The sequence below is a fragment of the Crinia signifera genome, chromosome 5 (assembly GCF_055691185.1).
Source record: "Crinia signifera chromosome 5, ASM5569118v1, whole genome shotgun sequence".
Classification (NCBI taxonomy): Eukaryota; Metazoa; Chordata; class Amphibia; order Anura; family Myobatrachidae; genus Crinia; species Crinia signifera.
The window spans coordinates 207,932,710-207,950,652 of NC_139221.1; the positions used below are offsets into that span (position 1 = coordinate 207,932,710).

A 17,943-nucleotide genomic window follows, 5' to 3' on the forward strand; every position below is an offset into this window, starting at 1 on the left:
TTTTGCCAACGGTGCACCACCAATATACAAACCTTCTCCTTTCCAAATATCCATTATGTAAGAAATGACAGGTTATTCATGCCAAAGGAAGTACTGTAGGCTTTTTTGCTGGAGACTTGTGATGACATATATGAACCTAGTGGGAGGAAGACAATTGGTGGGGGTAATTTACGATACTAGAAAATAGTAGAGTACAGTACAATAGATTTTATGGGTTCATGGGGTAAAAGAGTGGAGTTTTTGCCCACTATTGCAGGCTCTTCTTGTGATCATTGCAGAATATTTTTTTTGCTATGACAACTCCACATTGTTTGCTAGTTGCAAATAGTGACACATAGGCCAGTTTAGATTTCCACAGGCTTCAAAACTTAGCCGTGCCAAACCACCGCTCTTAAGTATCTAGTAAATGATAATCTGTACTTACTACTGTAGGATACAAATTTGAGGAAAATAAGCACAATGGAGAAAAAAGGCTCAAATACAAGTGACCCATGCATCCTTACTCTGTGTCTGTATACCGATTTATTTGCTAAACATACCAATTCTATGTGCCTAGAACCTGGTTCTTGTTGCAAAATAGCAAGCAACTGGGCAAAACAATGTAGCAATGCTGGTTTGGTAGATGTAACATGTGCAGAGAGAGTAAAGTCCCATGCTGAGCGAGCTGGCTAAGCAGATGTGGTGCTCCTTCAATGCGTGCTGAGTGATCTGTGTGGAGCTGTGTTTTGCCTTTGTTTATCGGCAAAACACTGCAATATAAGCAGGATACCTCTGCTGGCGATGGCAGAGTTTGGGAACATAAAACACGGCATATATTTTGTATATAACTCATTGGTAATACCATCAATGCCCAGGTCCTTACCACCAGGAAGGGTTCTAATGGCAGTATTCAAATCTAATGTCAATGGTGCATCTAAAAAGATACTTTGGTCTGGAATGGTCACAGGACAAATGTCATGGGTGTACAACTTTATAAAAGGAACTAGCAGTCCACAACATGGAAGAGGCACTGCCTGACCCTGCGCCACACGGGAGCCATGCATCGGACCCATCACCAAGGTCACAGCAGGCCATGAGTCCAGACAGTTGAGCCAGGAGCATACGACTAGGCAAAGCAGATACACTGGCTTAGTTCATTGCTGTTGTGGCAGTTTGTTAATATACTGAAATGCTATGACCATCATGGATAGTAGACAATGCATCTACTGCTCACGCTTTTGATAAACAGACAGAAAGTCAGAAATAGTCCTCTTGGGTGATGTGCTAGGCTCTTGCAGAGAAACAGTGAGCCTGCTCACACAGACATAGCAAAGCAATAAAATAGGCACAACATTATTATGTTAACACTTTATTTTGTGCCACTGAATACAGAATACTACTCTGTATTTAAACTTCCATAACAAAAAACAAGATAATAGGTGTTGTGAGTGCTAATTGAAGCCACAAGGGATTATACACTATCTAATGTTCTCTGTGGGACGAGAGGATCATAAAGTGAGTATTAAGTGGAAGAATGATGACTGCTGTAGGAACAAAGTAATCGGAGGAAGAATTTTGATGATTGGATTGAAATGTAGATTATTGCTGCATGTGGTGCTGAGATAGTGAAAGTGTGAGTGAGGAAGATAAGAAAGGCTGGTAGCAAGGTCAGATGGGGAATTTGGTGCTGGAGAACGATTGTGGATGAGAACTGGGAAGCAGAAAGTGCTTTGTATAGCAAACGAGGGGCACAGTAGTTGAGCAATAGAAGGCTGTTGCAAATGCAAGATGAGATATGCTTGGTATTGGCAGGAGAATCTTAAGGTGACCATATTGCATTGCAGTGTTCAATCTCATAAAAAAGCGTTAAAACCGTATATGTATTTGATAGCCGGTCCGATGCGATTCGCAGTCCTGTGCACATCTCACCGGAGCCTCCAGGATGCATCAGCCGAACATGAGATCTGTTGGATCGCAGCCATGCCAAAAGTACCACATTCGATATACTGTATCACATGTTATCCTGCCACTGGGTAAGCAGGCATGTCCAAACTATGGCCTTCCAGCTGTTGTGAAACTACAAGTCCCATCAGTCACAGTTTTGCTATTAGGGAATGCTAAAACTATGGCAAGGCATGATGGGATGTGTAGTTTTACAACAGCTGGAGTGCCACAGTTTGGACATGCCTAGGGCGAAGTCATTGACGGCTCAAGGGGGATTGCATGTAACTTCTCCCCTCTAATATATGCCCAGCTTTAGAAGCTTATTTTAGGGTAGACAGTATGCTCTTCTGTTGTCCTGCTGTCAGTGTAAATATTGATAGGATACATGTCTGTTCATATTGGGTGTGAGTGCGTGTGTATGTGTGTGTGTGTGTGTTGTCAGTCTTAAATTTTTGTTCAAGACGTGGTGTATCCATTGACTACTGTTTTGCGTCTATATGAAGATATATACCTATTTACATACAACCAACGCTCTCTATGTTTCACTCATATCCTTTAATTACCATATTGTTAATGTCTCTACTTTAGATATAATCCCTCTGTCCCTCTTTAACACTCTGTCAGGCTTAATGTGTAAAGCTGGTTAGATAAAATCCATTCTCTTTCTGGCTCCAATCTCAGTGTTGTATTATCCATTATGTTCATCATTGTGAAGTTTATTTTCTGTGATAAAAGTTTAATGTTAGCTGTGCATATCTGGAGGCTCTGAGCTTCCCATGGTGGCCTAGGGAAAATGCACGGCTTCATGTCTTTTTTTTTTTTCTAGTAATAAAAAGTGAATCCCTTCAGTTTTAAGCAGAGATGTCTCAAAACAAAATTAACGTACAATGTTATTTTTCCCAAAGTGCATTGTTTTGATGATACATCTTTAATTAAAACTGCACAGGGTTATTAATCATGCTGGGATATTGCTGACTGACACATCTGCGTCTTTATGAATATCCCTTGAAGTCTATAATTTTTAAGGAGCAGGACTTGGCTTATTTGTGTTGTTAGGAGATTTTCTTATGTACTAGGTACATTTGTATTCCTTATGTGCTACTGGCAGATGACCAGTACAAACAGCCTCTTGCTCGGAAAATGGTGCTTTTTAATTGTTACAAAGTGCATAGCTGACTTGTCAGGGTGACACCAGATAGCCATCGCTCTAAGCTAGAGACAGTTCAGCTTCCTACTCACCAGCCAACTCTGGGGCATCTGTCACCACACCCAAAAGAACAGACCGTGTTTTAGTCTCCACCCAATCACTACAAACTAATTACAGAATTACCCCTATGTAGCGCACCTGTGTGTGCTGCCAAATTCTGCCCAGCCTAAAAAAATGGGAGATCCAACTGGGACCTCAAACCCCTAGTATGTATCCTGGGATACAATGTTAATAATCTGTGAAAATTTCATCCAAATCCATCCAGTGGAAGGCTCAGAACAAGTTCCCCAGTTCAAGTTCTGACAAGTGCATACCATCAGGAGGTCCGACAGGAGCACTAATCACCCTATAAATTGTCCAGGGTCCAAATAGACCCCCCCCCCCCCTCACATTGGTTTAATCACAAACAGTGCAGGGGTGTCAAAATGCATAAATGGACAGAGAAACAAACCTACATACTGCACCAATTATTTTTTATATAAATTACTAGTAAGCCTGCTCGAAGCAAATGCTTTGAAAGCTAGTCTGATACCTTGTGATTGCCTCTGTGTTTGTGCATGTGTGTGAGAGAGATATAGTTTCACTCGCTGCCAATCCAGTTGTTTTTGCACTTTGATAAAGGGTCCAGAGAGCTCCGAAACGTTAGTGAAGATGTTGCCTCCAGTCTTTTCATTTGCAAGTGCCGCTGTCCCCCCCATCCTCTACATATGGTGACACGAGGTTTCCTGCCACAAAGGAGGGCATCGCTTCATTTGGGCATACAGCAACTAACCACCATCTGCTTGGACTGCCGCCACCACAGATCCATATATATATATATATATATATATATATATATATGTGTATATATATATATATACAATACCTTGCAGATTGAGGGAAAGTCTCCTCTGCTATGACTGACTGAATTGAAGCACCAACATTACTTGTAATCTCTGGATCAGAAAATATATATGAAATTACCATTTATTTTACACCGCCTCTGGGGTTTGGTTCCATGCAATATCATCTTTGGTCCAGCACACCATTAAGTGTAACACTGTAGCTATGTAGCTGCTATTGAATATTACAGTAATATGATTTTCTCACAGTACAATATGTTTTTCTGTTTCATTGCAGATATTGCTAAGAGAAGGCTGCAAAAAAATTTTAGTATCCGACTCGCTGTCATTATTAAAGAAAATTCACAGAACTCAATCAAAAGCTATGCTGGTTGATGGTATGTAGTATTATAGTAGATATTCATTTATTATCTTTCTAGTACACATTTTTTTTTAACATTGTAATTATGTTGATGTTAATGTGAACATAACATTGAAGATAAAATAATTATCTTTGATTTAGTAAAAGTATGTCTGCTTTATTATTTGGGGTTTTCCAGGGAACAGCACAGTCCATCATTTGTAATACTTTGCCATTTATTTACCTTGAAACATGATCCCTGTCTTTCTCTGTGAAGCCCCTCAGGATCCTTGCCCTCTACCGTGCTATTGTAGTGAACATCTGACATATTATCAAAGCACCAGCTGTTTACGTTTTTTCCTCCTGTGTTTCTGATCTTTCTGGATAAAAGTCCTGTATTCTCTATAGCTACTGAATCATGTAATAGAAGCAAACCTGGCGAGTGTGTTTGTAAAGCAGCTGGAACATGGTATACTGTCATTTTGGTCAAAAAAGATATTAGATTAATAATCCAGTTGAATGATGGTTACTTGTTTCCTAGAACGGCGCCCACGATATTGATCTTAGGCATCGCAAGGAAAAAAATTGCGTCGGTCGCATCGCACGCGGTGAAAAAATCGCATGCGATGCGACCGACGCGATTACCGCGATTTTACATAGGGAACAATGTTAAATGGCCCAATTGACCCGATTTCACATAGGGAACAATGTTAAATGGCCCACCGACCCCAAATAGCCACCATTTAACATTGTTCCCTATGTAAAATCGGTAATCGCGTCGGTCGCATCGCATGCGATTTTTTGGCCGCATGCAATGCGACCGGCGTGATTTACATGCTGATGCTGGTGAAGCCAAAAACGGCAGCATGCGGAACGGTCAGCGATGCTGACCGTTCATACATTCGGCCTGCTATAATTTAGATAGCAGCGCCGATATGGACAGGGGCGCATAGCGCCTCTGTCCTGTACCACACGCTGGCTGCTTCATACATGGGGGAGAAGCGGTATCAGTGCACATAATGTGCGCTGATACCCCTTCACCCCATAACGACCCTTCATACATCTGCCCCATTGGGAGGTACCTCTGGCGCGGTGGACCCTACACCCACGCATCTCCATTTATGATATTGAGTGTACATACTAGGCGATATTGTGGACGATATTGCTCAGAAAGCCCTTTCTGAGCGATGTGTATGGGGCTTTACTGGATATTTCCTATTCACTGGATATATTAAAGGAAAACTAACCTGTAAATCAGCAGTATCCAACTCTCTTGCAAGAGATCAGTCTGATAGTTTTTTGCCGTGTTTGTGTGTTTGTGTGTGTGTGTGTTTGTCTTTTTTCCATATATCCAGAACAGTGTTAATTGTAATTTTTTTCTCCACAACCACAGACATTCAGAAGGGTTTGAGTGATGAATTCATCTCTTTACAATCTGATTTTACTCAACATTGAAAGCATACTTTTATTTAATTTGTATTATTAAATAATATAACTGAAGTGAAACATTTTAATATTCAGCATAGCCACACAGTGTTACCAATTTAATTAAATACTCTATTAAATGCTGTACTTCTGAATGTCTGTCAATGCAATATAAACATCAGTGCTGGAGAGCTCAGGAAACACACAGACTTATAGGATAATTATAATTCACCAGACACCTCTAGAATGGTTTCCAAGTGACAGACTATTGTATAACTTGCCCATTGGCTAGTAATGCAAAAGCACATTTAATAGAGCTCCTCTAATTCATTTCAGTGAGGAACTGCTAAAAAGGAAGCATAAAATGAATATGCCTATTGAAATAAATCCTTTAAACATTGCTGGCAAATTCACCTTTTTTAAATAGATGGGCGTTTCTGGGTTATAGGTTGTTTTGGGACAAATAAAAACCTGTTTATTACGATGATTACTAACGGTTTACATTAGTTGAATCTACAGTTGATTTTTTTTTTTTTATTTTGCAATCACGTGCATCTCTTTTTCTTCTGTTGCGTTGCTAAGTTTGAAATCAATACAAAATTGCATATTCAAGATAATACATAGAGTACTTAGGGTAGATTTATTCAGCTCGGTGAAGTGATAAAGTGTCTGGTTCTTATCACCGGCCAATCAGCTCCTACCTGTCATTTTTCAAACCAAGCCTGTAACTGCACAGTGAGGAGCTGATTGGCCGGTGATAACCCCAGATCTGTTATCACTTCACCGAGCTTAATAAATCTGCCCCTTAGTCCCCTGTCATAAAATACATATATATCCTTTACCAATCATACATGTCTTTGTTTTTGATAAATGGTAAAACATGAACAATGAGTTTAATGGAAATAAGAGAACTTATGCATTTTGATGATGATAATTAAATATCCAAATAAAAAAGATAGCAAACAGATATAAACAGTCAAACATTTAGCAGTTTTCATTGCCACCTTACACATTTGTTTACACATAGAAACATAGAAACATAGAATTTGACGGCAGATAAGAACCATTTGGCCCATCTAGTCTGCCCCTTTTTTACCCTTCAGGTAAACTCAACCCTTTTTAATCCTTATTTCTTTGTAAGGATATTCAAATGCCTATCCCAAGCATGTTTAAATTGTTCTACTGTCTTAGCCTCTACCACCTCTGATGGGAGGCTATTCAGAGGTGGTAGAGGCTAAGACAGTAGAACAATTTAAACATGCTTGGGATAGGCATATGAATATCCTTACAAAGAAATAAGGATTATTACACGCTAGTGTTCCGTCATGCTCTGCATGAGCAAGCCACACCTGTAAACGGCTTGGTGTCCATTTATACAGTAGTGAAAACTGTTTCTACTCTTTCACTTACTGGTTCCATACAAAATACCATCATATTTTAAAATAACCTTTTCTCGATACTGTAGCATTATCAGTTTCATTTTGATGTTTATCTAATTATTTTTGGGGGTTTCTGTTCTTTTCTTGCAGAGGATAATATTTGTGAGGTTTGTCTTTCACCAATACTGCCAACAGGTACTGCTTTCTTGTTCTTTTACAGTTTTCAAACACATTGCCACCAATCTATGCCCATCCCTTTATTACTTATTGAGTAAAAATACAGTTAGACAGTTTTGCAGGTCTGAAATCCACATACAGTAGGAGGATATCATCTACTGGGTGGTTGAAGACATTGAGTTTGAACTCATCTTGTCACTTATCTATTTACTATGTATGAAGATATGAATAGTTTATAATAATATCTAGATGCCCAGATATCCACATTTGTATTAATTATACAATTTATAAACTATGAATATTCCAATTCTATTTAATGAACCCGTAAAAGTGAATTAAAGATTAATATTTAAAGTATTTTAGAGTTCTAAATCTAAGCATTTCAGAGCTTTGAAGCAGATTGTTAATTAATTTAAATCTAATAAATCAGTGTTGTGACCCATAATTATGTTTTTCGGTACTTATGTAGTATCTGGGCGCCCGATTTTCTGATTGTATGCCTTACCTTAAGGCATACAATCAGATGCGATTCGACGCGATTTTCGGCAAAATCGCCTCGAATCGATTCGATGCGATTTTGCATAGGGTTGAATGTTAACAAGGCCCTGTTCATTTCCCCACTATCCAAGTGGGCATGGAGTTGGATATAAACCTGTGGCGAGCGTAGCGAGCCACCGAGCCCGAAGCGTGGCGAGCGAACGCAGATTTTTTAAAAAGTATTCTGTGTCCCCTCGCGGGGCTCGCTACGCTCGCCACGCTTCGGGCTCGGTGGCTCGCTACGCTCGCCACAGGTTTATATCCAACTCCATGCCCACTTGGATAGTGGGGAAAGGAAATAGACCCCTTTTTCCCATTGAATTCTATGTTAAAATGGACTCAGACCATTTTAACATTGAATCCTATGGAAAAATCGGGACCATCGCATCGCATACGATGTGCCCGATCCGACCCGATTTCTAATTCGGGCGCCCAGATACTACATAAGTACCTGTTTTTCATTAATAATGTTGTTGCTTTGAATTACTGTACTGTTGTCTACTTATTGTAGGTATATTGTTGTTTGGAGTAACCAGTAATAGGGAAATGTATAGATGTTAACTGAAAAGAAGTGAAATATAAACTCATATAATGGGTAAATATTGTGTGGTGTGCCATTATCTAATGGGCCTTTAACCATATTATACCATTGAATGGCCATCAATTTAAGGTAAAACCAACCTTGTTTTTGTAAATGATTGCTGCTTTTACAATATGGCCGTTCTTGAACAAACTCCCACATCTTTGGTTTGTTGCAGCCTATTACATTTATCCCATTATCCAGTTTCAGTGCTCAATTGCTAGACATGCTACAGTATGTCACTTTTTATCCCCATTTCTTAGGATTAATATTAAAATAAGAAAGAAATGTCTCAATACTAAAAAAGGAAATGCAATTGGAGTTTTCCTGTGCAAATTCTTCTTGGATCCAATGACAGCATTTTCTTTGCTTTATAATAATTAACCATTTACTTTACAAGGGGCTCTGGTAGAGTGATTTTTATAGCATGAAGTTAGTATGTGGACTAAAATTCCGCCAGGGCTGTAACCAGAGGTTGGCCAGGGTGACGGCTGCCAGGGACGCCAGTCCAAGGGTGGCACCACAAGAAGAAGATTAGGTTATATCCAGATCTTCCCCAGGCTCAACTGTCAACAATTTCTAGTTATGACCCTCTGACTAGCTACTGGCCATCCCTGGCTTCTCCACCATCGTCATTAACCTACATGCTTTACAAGGATACATTACTCTGCCTACAGGTATGAAAGTCCCTGGGAGACTGGAAAATACTGGCCTGTGTCTGTGCCAGTCCAGTAGCTGCAGCAGTAAGAGTAACAAGCTCACCACAGACATGGGTTCCCAGACCCCTAGATATGGCACTGGGCTAAGCATATCTTCTAAATGACACAATTTTAATAAGGTAGTTTTTTTTTTCTTTGGATAGTAAATTAGGACAATTCTTCCTGGCCATGTGTAGAGTAGTGAGAGCTAAAAAGCAGTGACCTTTCTTTCTGTAGATCACATTGTTGTCCAACTTGCCTTTTCCTCTTCAAAATCCTATAGCTGAGCTCTAGTTAAAGCCCACATGGAAAGTAACGTACTGGGTTGGAAATCAGTAGTATTGGGAATGACACATCGGTAAAACAGCTGTTTTTTGCAATAGAAAACCAACTTACTCATGTATGTGGGTAATTCCTGTTTATATACTCAATATGTGGCCCTAAGCCTGTTTTGTTGGAGTGTTTTTTTTTTTCAATTTCTTATATGTAAATTTGAATTCCTGAAATACTATTTATACAGTATATTATAATGCTGTGCCTGTAACTTAATGGTACTTGTGTCATGTTACTTTTTTTGTCATCTATACATTTGTGTCATGGTGTCTGATTAGTATACAGTCATCCACGACATACAAGAACCCATAATTCAAAGGGACACAGTGGCAAGTATTCAGTGGTGCAAGTAGAATTTTTTTCTTGGTAGTACTGATAGCCTCCACCAAAAATGGGCGTGGCCACGTGTCATGAGTCACACAAAGCGAAAGGAGTGACTAAATGACAATAGTAGCATGGCATCAGGAGACAGGGAATGATAAACAGGGAATGACTGGAGGTGGGTTGGCTCTTGCTTGGGGAAGAGCCGGGCAGCTTGTGCATACAATTGTGGAGCCTGCTGTCGGCGCCACTGATGGCTGTCATTGTGACAGGCTAAATCAGCAGTAGCAGGTAGCTGCATAGAGCACCAATCATAACGCTGGGTGGAAGGGCTGCCGATGCATTATATTTAGACTTAAAATAAAAATAGAATTGACAGTGGGTCAGGGGGTAAGTGGTACTGCGTACCTGCAACATATTTCTTACAGGTACTCCGTACCACGCCGTACCCCCTTACTTGCAACACTGCAAGTATTCAATGCCGGCGGTGACAGCAAGCAGGGCTGCGTGCTTGCTGTCACCGCTCGCCCCCACAGTATTCAACTGACCCCCCTAATATGCCGATTCCCCCTTGCTCCGTTTTTGGAGTGAGGGGTAATCTGCGTATTTTGCTGCTGAAGCAGCGAGACCTGCAGTGAAATGCAGCTGATCCGCTGCATTAGCCACGGGTTTCACTGGTTGGGGGAATCCTCGCCGTCCTGTGACAGCGAGGATTCCCCAGGAACATAGAATAGGGCGATCAGCCGGCGAGGGGGTTAAACAGTGAGGATAGCTGGTTTTCTGTGATCCTCACTGTTTAACCCCCATGCCGGCCGTGGCGACCCCCATTGAATACAGCCCAGTGTATCTATGAGATGGAAGTAGAGATTCTGGGCCAGATATAGCTTGAAAAGTTATAAAGTGGAAAGTGATAAACAACCATCCAATCAGCTCCTTACAGCTGTGTTACAGGCTGTGCTTGCAAAATTATAGTTAGGAGCAGGTTGATTGGTGGTTTTTCACTCTTCATTTAATCACTTTTCAAGGCTTAGTACATCTCACCCTATGACAGTTAGGATAATATTAAACCATATTTATAATATAAATAACATAAAAGTATAAAATTAAATGAGAGGTAACTATGACTAACTGTAGATAAGATGCTTCATTTCACAGAGAAATAAAAATAAATTGATTTACAAATACATTCTTCATGTGTGTGTCTGTGTGTGTGGTTTTGCCTGTGTGTGTGTGCTGTCATTTGCAATGTTTCATGATCTTTTTGATTTTTTTTAGATGCGTCTAAACCTCTAGGTGTGGTGGTATTTCACTGCAGGCATATGTTCCACAGAGAGTGCCTGCCTGTTGGCAACACGGTAATAATTTCATATAATTTACTACAAATATCTCACACTATTCCAAGTCCATCATAACAGTAATGTCTGGTACAGTGTTAGCCATTTATTATATAGGATAAGCTGATATTAGCTAGAGAGAATTGTTGTGCGTTGCAGAACCCCTGGCAGAGGGTTGAATTGTAAACATTTTATGGAAATATATTATACATGCCTAAATAACACATTTAGTCATAATGGCTTTATTTGTGATTGAACGCAGACTGTTTTGGCATACAAGCCATAGTGCTTAGATTTGTTGTTTTCATTTCAAATCCATTCCATTAATAAAATGATGTAGTAGCATAAATAAAAAACAGATTCTTTAGCAGAATTATTATTTTGCCAATAACTGTATTATGCGTTAATTTCAACAATCATAGAGTATTTTGAACAGGGGCGCTATTTTACACTATTGGGGTGATATAAGGAAAAGGGATCCCACTAGTAGGGGATCAAGTGTTAACAGCGACCCATAAATTCAAATATTAGCGCAACTAAAGGGATTTTGTTTGGTGAATTAGGCCCATTGTCACATTTAGCATTCCATTTGCAATTCCTTCACAGTCTGTTAGCGGCTGGTGTGTAGAATTGCACAGTTTTGGACTTGGGCAGGAAGGGCCCACAGGGAGGATGCAGTTTTAGGGGCCCATGCTTAACCACTAGGTTGGGTGCAGCCATGTCACTATAGAGACTTGTAAAACTATTGAGAGCACATGGTCTTGGCCCTTTTATAAAATATATAAAGTAAACACTGATACTACTTGCATGATAATGAACCAGATTGATACAATCAATACCACATATCTATAATAGCATATGTATAATAACTAAGCACATGACAGTGACCTTATCTATATACAGGTGTAGCCACGCTTTGCATCCTGATTGCGGGAAAGCTTGTGCAGCAGGCATGCTGCACAAGCAAGACCTGTTCGCTGTGCTGCGAATTCACAGCATGAGCGATTGATTATTGGATGACCACGTATGCGCATGGTACGCTGTGCATATGCGTGAGCCATCTGTACAAACAGATCTAATGAAGGGGGCAGTAACGCCTTTTGGGAGTGCCCCAGAATACACAGGCATTCCCTGGCCGTTGCAAAGACCGTGGGGAAAAGGAGGCGGCTGATGGTGTCAGTGGTTTTCTTCACCCCATGGCCTTTGCATCGCCTAGTAAGTCTAGACTCAGCACTACGAACAGAGGGGGAAACCCTTGCAAATCCACCAAACCCCACCCGCCAAATGTCTGCCACCCACCCCCCCTTCGCAGTGCAGGTTTGCCCACACAGGCTGCGAATGGATGTTTAGCATAAACATCCATTTATATGCTGCGGGTAACCTCCCACATCTTTCGATGGTCACTGAAAGTTGTGGAAGGTACATGCATATAAAAGTGACTTTCAAGTCACTTCCATATGCGTGCAAGCTGGGTCTGATATGGGTGGGCAGCTGACATTCAGTGATGTCAGCTGCCCATGCCCCGCACCCGCGTCACTGCCTCATTACCATTATAACGCCCAGCGTTCTCATGGGAAGGCCCATGGAACGCTGGGCATTCCCATATGGTAATGGGGCAGCCCGGTGCCCCCCCAGCCTTCTCCGCCCCCTGCACACCGTCTACGTGGGTGCACACACCCTACGTCTGCACATGTGCAGAAACGCGCCTGCACATGCACAGATGCGCAACATCGGTCCTCCGTGCGAATGCACGGAGGACCGAATGAATAAGAATAGCCCCCTAAATGTATATTAGTTCTTGAGGCTCTTAGTCTCGCACCAAACTTATTCATAGATGGCAATCCAAATTCTGCAATTAACAATTTTTTTCTTTAATGTATGATCAAACCATTTTTTGCTCTACGCCTTTACACTTAATATTTTTGTCTTCCTCATTTGGCTGTGACTGGTGTGTGATGTAAGTTACGCACTGTGCTGTCGCCTGATTTTAACACATAGACGACATTTGACAGAACACCTACTGTGTTGTAAAATGTAACTAGATATCACAATAGCCATTATGCATAATGGCTATTGGGTTAGCACTCAGGGCCTTATTCGAGTTCACTCTTTCAGACAAAATCCTTCTTAGATGGACAAAACCATGTGCACTGCAGGGGGGCAGATGTAACTTGTGCAGATCTAATTAGATTTGGGTGGGGTTTTACTTCAAAATGAGATCTATATTGCAGTGTTAAAATAAAGCAGCCAGTATTTACCCTGCAAAGAATCACCAAAAAATCACCAAATCTATATCCATCTGTACATTTTACATCTGCCCCCCTGCAGTGCACATGGTTTTGTCCATCTAAGAAGGATTTTGTCAGAAAGAGTGAACTCGAATAAGGCCCTCAGTGTGGAATAGACAAACACTTCCTCCAAACATATTGGGTTAGCACAACACACACACACACACCATTTGCCCAGTTTTTAGGAATTTTTGTTAAAAAATTTGGTACTTATGTATTATCTGGACTCCCATGTTAAATGCACCCCATTTTTTCATACCCCTACTATCCAACTACGCATGGAGTTGATTTTTTATAGTGTGGCGAGCGCAGCGAGCCACCGTGCCCGAAGCGTGGTGAGCGCAGCGAGCCCTGCGAGGGGACGCGGTCTCATAAGAAAAACGGGAGTCCAGATATTACATAAGTACCAAAAATTTAAATTCAGAATTTAATCATTACTTTTTTCAGTGGTATAAACAGTTTTGTATGCAAATATCTTGTTATTATGTTAAAGTGTGATTTCCTGTATTTCTTGTCCTGGCACAGATAAATCATGACTGCTACAAGAGTAGAGCATTTGTATTTGCGATGGTGTTTGCCACGGTTACACACGAGTAACCGCTTTATTAACAAATGTAAAAGGAAACAGATTTACATACAGTAACGATTTTATTTTAAATTTTTTTTTTTTTTATTAAATAAAACCATTGCCATTTCCTACTTGCACATAAAATGAGGTTGGGAATTGTGTCTATTCAGCTATAGTAATCATGCACATTAAGTGTGGCAAATAGGAAGGTTTTATTCCTGTGCGTCTTTAGAGATTGTGTGTACTGAGGAGCCCGGAGAGCTCATGCAGGACGCCAGCAACAGCCATCAGCCTCATTGCTTACACAATGAATTGTAGTTCTACAGGGAAACAATATGGCAATATCAACAATTTAAACATTTCCAGCAGTGTGCAGACAACAAATTTAGAATACAGCAGCAATTTTTTATGTAATAATTCCCAATCACTATGTGTATTGGCGATAGCAGAACTGAACAATGGGCCTTTATTTAAGAAGAGCCATTTCCCTGTGGCTTGAAGGTGAAGATTTAAAGTGACACACACAGTCAGTGTAAAGCATGCCGGATGTTCTGCTGACTGGGAGTGCTGCTTTCACTTTTCATCTTCATCTCCAACTCCAGGAAGAGTTGTACAAAATACAAAAAAAAGGCCATTGTGTCATATAGTAATTATACCCTGTGATTGGTGGATTCATGAATTTGTAAGTTCCCTTTCACACATGTAATGAATGTTGAATTAAACATTAAGAGGAGTGCAACCATGGCAAGGGGAACCTTGAGCGGCAATGTTAGATTAGAGGGAATTGTAATGTTTTGGACTTTACTCAACATTTTCAGTTTATGTGGAATTATTTTTTCTAACGTTTTGAGGTATTATATTTAAAGATGGCTTTACCAGGTATCAATTGATTGTGTCTTTTTCTAGATGTCACCTGTATATTTCTGTAACATCTGCAGTGCAAAGCAACGTGGTCCTGGAAGTGCAATCCTGGACATGAAGAAATAACAAGATTTCATTAATATTACCTTGTCATGATGTTCTTGTCTGTGAAAGGAAATGTATTATACCTGCTGAAATTAAGATACATACTGTGCTTCTAGATAAAGCTGTTACTCAGTGTTTTCGGCTTTATGCATTTCTGCTGTATATTAAATTCAAATGATCATACTTCTTGTTTTTCTTAATTTATTTATATTCATTAATACTGTATATCGTATTAGAAGTAAAGAAAAACAATGTAAACATCAATTCTGATACAAGGGACAGCTAATGTTTGATTAATCATTAAACGCCTCCATATGTCAGACAAATCACCAGCCCCTTGGAAAAATGTAGTGCAATTTGTCAAAATTGCAGATTCTCTGTGAATTTAGTAGTTGGATTTAGAGCAATTTATTTAAGACAAAACAAGCTGGTATTAGCCTTTATAAAGTTGGTGCTTTTAGACCCTTCGTTGAGGAGGATGAGCGGGGCTTGTTCCAAAAACGGTATCAATTCAAATTGGAAATACATGACACTCCACACTGTGTAGTAGTGAACACTTAGACACAGGAAAGGGTGGGATTTGATTTTGTCCTCATACAACGCACCCATTGATTTCATTAAGCCTTTCCCCTATGTGACATAATGTGAACTAAGGAACTTCTATGGTTTAGGTTCTAGAAATGATCTAGGGTACTAATATGGGGCATGAAATTAATTGCTCTGGAGGTATCTCTATAGAAGCATTCGGACACGGTTCCCTTCCCTATGTTTCTGTGAAGCCCACAAAGTTCTAGCTGTGCCTCTGATTACACCCTGTAGTAAAGAAAGTATGTGACCATGCATAGAAATGTCACCTTTTTACATGTATTAAGTTGTCTGCTTTTCAAAATGCTGTTACTTGTTGTGCAGCCATATTTTGAAAGGGGTGGCACACCGGGGGGGGGGGGGGGGGAATATCCAGAATGTGGCCTGTCTAGATTCCTGCACATGTATACTAGGACTTGGTACTTTTTAGGGAAACCCACTTCTTACGACTAGCCTATCCTTCCTCTTCCTAACCTCTTTCGCTCCTCCTATCCTGCCTACCCTACCCCTCCATTTGTTCCCATCCGTTCCTACTTATCCTATTGTCTTTCGTTTGTCCACCCACCTCCTTTAAGTCTGTTAATTATTATGAGTAGGGCCCTCCTTCCTCACGTAATCACCCTACCTCTTTACCTCACCAGTGCTCCTGCCCTGTTCTTCCCTTCCTCTACTTCATATTCAGCCTCCTCGACAATTTTGACACCTACTTCAGATCTGATGCTGATTTTAGTTCTACCAGCTATACCTCTATTTATTCTGTATTTTTTCAACACACCCTGGCCCTTATTCAGATCTGATTGCAGTACAAATTTGTTCTCAAAATGGGCAAAACCACATGCACTGCAGGTGGGGCAGATGTAACATGTATAGAGAGAGTTAGATTTGGGTGAGTTATTTTGTTTCTGTGCAGGGTAAATACTTGCTGCATTATTTTTACTCTGCAATTTAGATTTCAGTTTCAACACACCCCGCCCAAATTTAACTCTCTCTGCACATGTTACATCTGCCCCAACTGCAGTGCACATGATTTTGCCCATTTTGAGAACAAATTTGTACTGCGATCAGATCTGAATGAGGGCCCCTATACGTTATTTTTTGTTTGCTATGTACGGCGCTGTGGACACTTTGTGGCGCCTTATAAATAAACAAACTACTACTACTTAGGGAGTGTGGCCTTTTCAGAGTCTGGCCTGCTTGTTTGTCTGTAGCTGCCAAAAAACTAGAGAGTACCAAACCACGATGGCGTCAAGGGCCATTATGTAGCTGCAGTTCACCGGGTGCTAAGAGCAGCAGGTCTGCTACTGGATGGTCAGAGAGCCCTGCTGTGTACCAGCAGCAGCCTGTGCCAGCTGTTGTGTCGCATCCTTGGTTTGGCGTTTCCCTAAGTCCAGGAGGCCGTGCCTGGGGGTACGCCTGTACAATATAAATATGGTATAAGCAAGTATTTTCTTGTGCTGGAGCACTGGAAAGATTTAAATAAAACACCCCCTTCATAAACCTGAAAATGCCCAGGCAAGGTAAGCCCCTTTTAAGGGCATTAGTGTTTTTACTTCTTATTTAGCTGGTTAGTTACAGGCTATTTTTGTTATCCTTTTTAGTGTGTGTGTGTGTGTGTGCACAGCTTCTGCACCAAAGAGAAGTACAGCTAATTTCTCTGATTGTGTAGCTATAAGCAAGTATGTTCTGGAAGGATTAAACAAAAAAGGGGGATGGGGGAAATGGAGTGTCAGTCGCACTGGTCTAATTTGAGTGTGGGAAAAAACGTTTTCCCTTTTTAAACATACAACCTCATTGTCATTATAGGGAATTTCACAATTTTAGACTGAGGCGTGCTACCACTGGACAAGAAAAAACATACAGAATTGGGTTTATAGAGAAAGCAAGTCTCTATGTGATGCACTTTTAAGAAGATAATATTTAAAGAATAAAAATTAACCTTTAATTTGTTATTTAAGATGCAAAATATTTAAAACCATACACACAACATGTAACAATTAAGCACAATTTAAAAAGTATAAAAGTATAAAAAATATAATTATCCTGACGTGGCAGAGGAAGGAATGTCTTACACTGTGTTGCAATTACTGAATATAGTAGCAGAGATAGGGACCGTGCCACTCTGCTTCGTTTAGTGTAGGAATTCAAATGTTATGATTTTTATTAACCGTTTAACAGCTGGAGTGTTTAAGGAGCAGACACAGGTCGGCGTCCCGGCCGTTCTGGTCCTGCACTGATCGCTTTTTGTTACAGATAGAGGCAATTATTATTTTCCTTTATATATTGGAAGTGTGCGGATAATTCCGCTTCAAATATAATCACACTATCGCAGATGACAAAAGCAGCGCCGGCCGTAGCCTGTACAAGCGCTTCTCATCAAAGGGTGCACATAAATTAAGACAGCGCTGTAAACACGGACAGAGATAAATGATCTCTTCCGTGC

At 40.4% G+C, this 17,943-nt stretch overlaps 1 protein-coding gene across 1 annotated transcript in view; it reads left to right on the forward strand.

The window, feature by feature from the left end:
- The window catches only part of VPS41 (VPS41 subunit of HOPS complex), a 258,397-nt gene extending 243,296 nt beyond the window's left edge, over positions 1-15,101 (forward strand). Inside the window, exons 26-29 of the mRNA XM_083188469.1 lie at positions 4,250-4,349; positions 7,267-7,311; positions 11,038-11,117; positions 14,859-15,101. Coding sequence (XP_083044595.1) covers positions 4,250-4,349; positions 7,267-7,311; positions 11,038-11,117; positions 14,859-14,939 — 306 coding nt within the window. The 3' untranslated portion in view covers positions 14,940-15,101. The remainder of the gene's footprint in view (positions 1-4,249; positions 4,350-7,266; positions 7,312-11,037; positions 11,118-14,858) is intronic.
- The last annotated feature ends 2,842 nt before the right edge of the window (positions 15,102-17,943 follow it).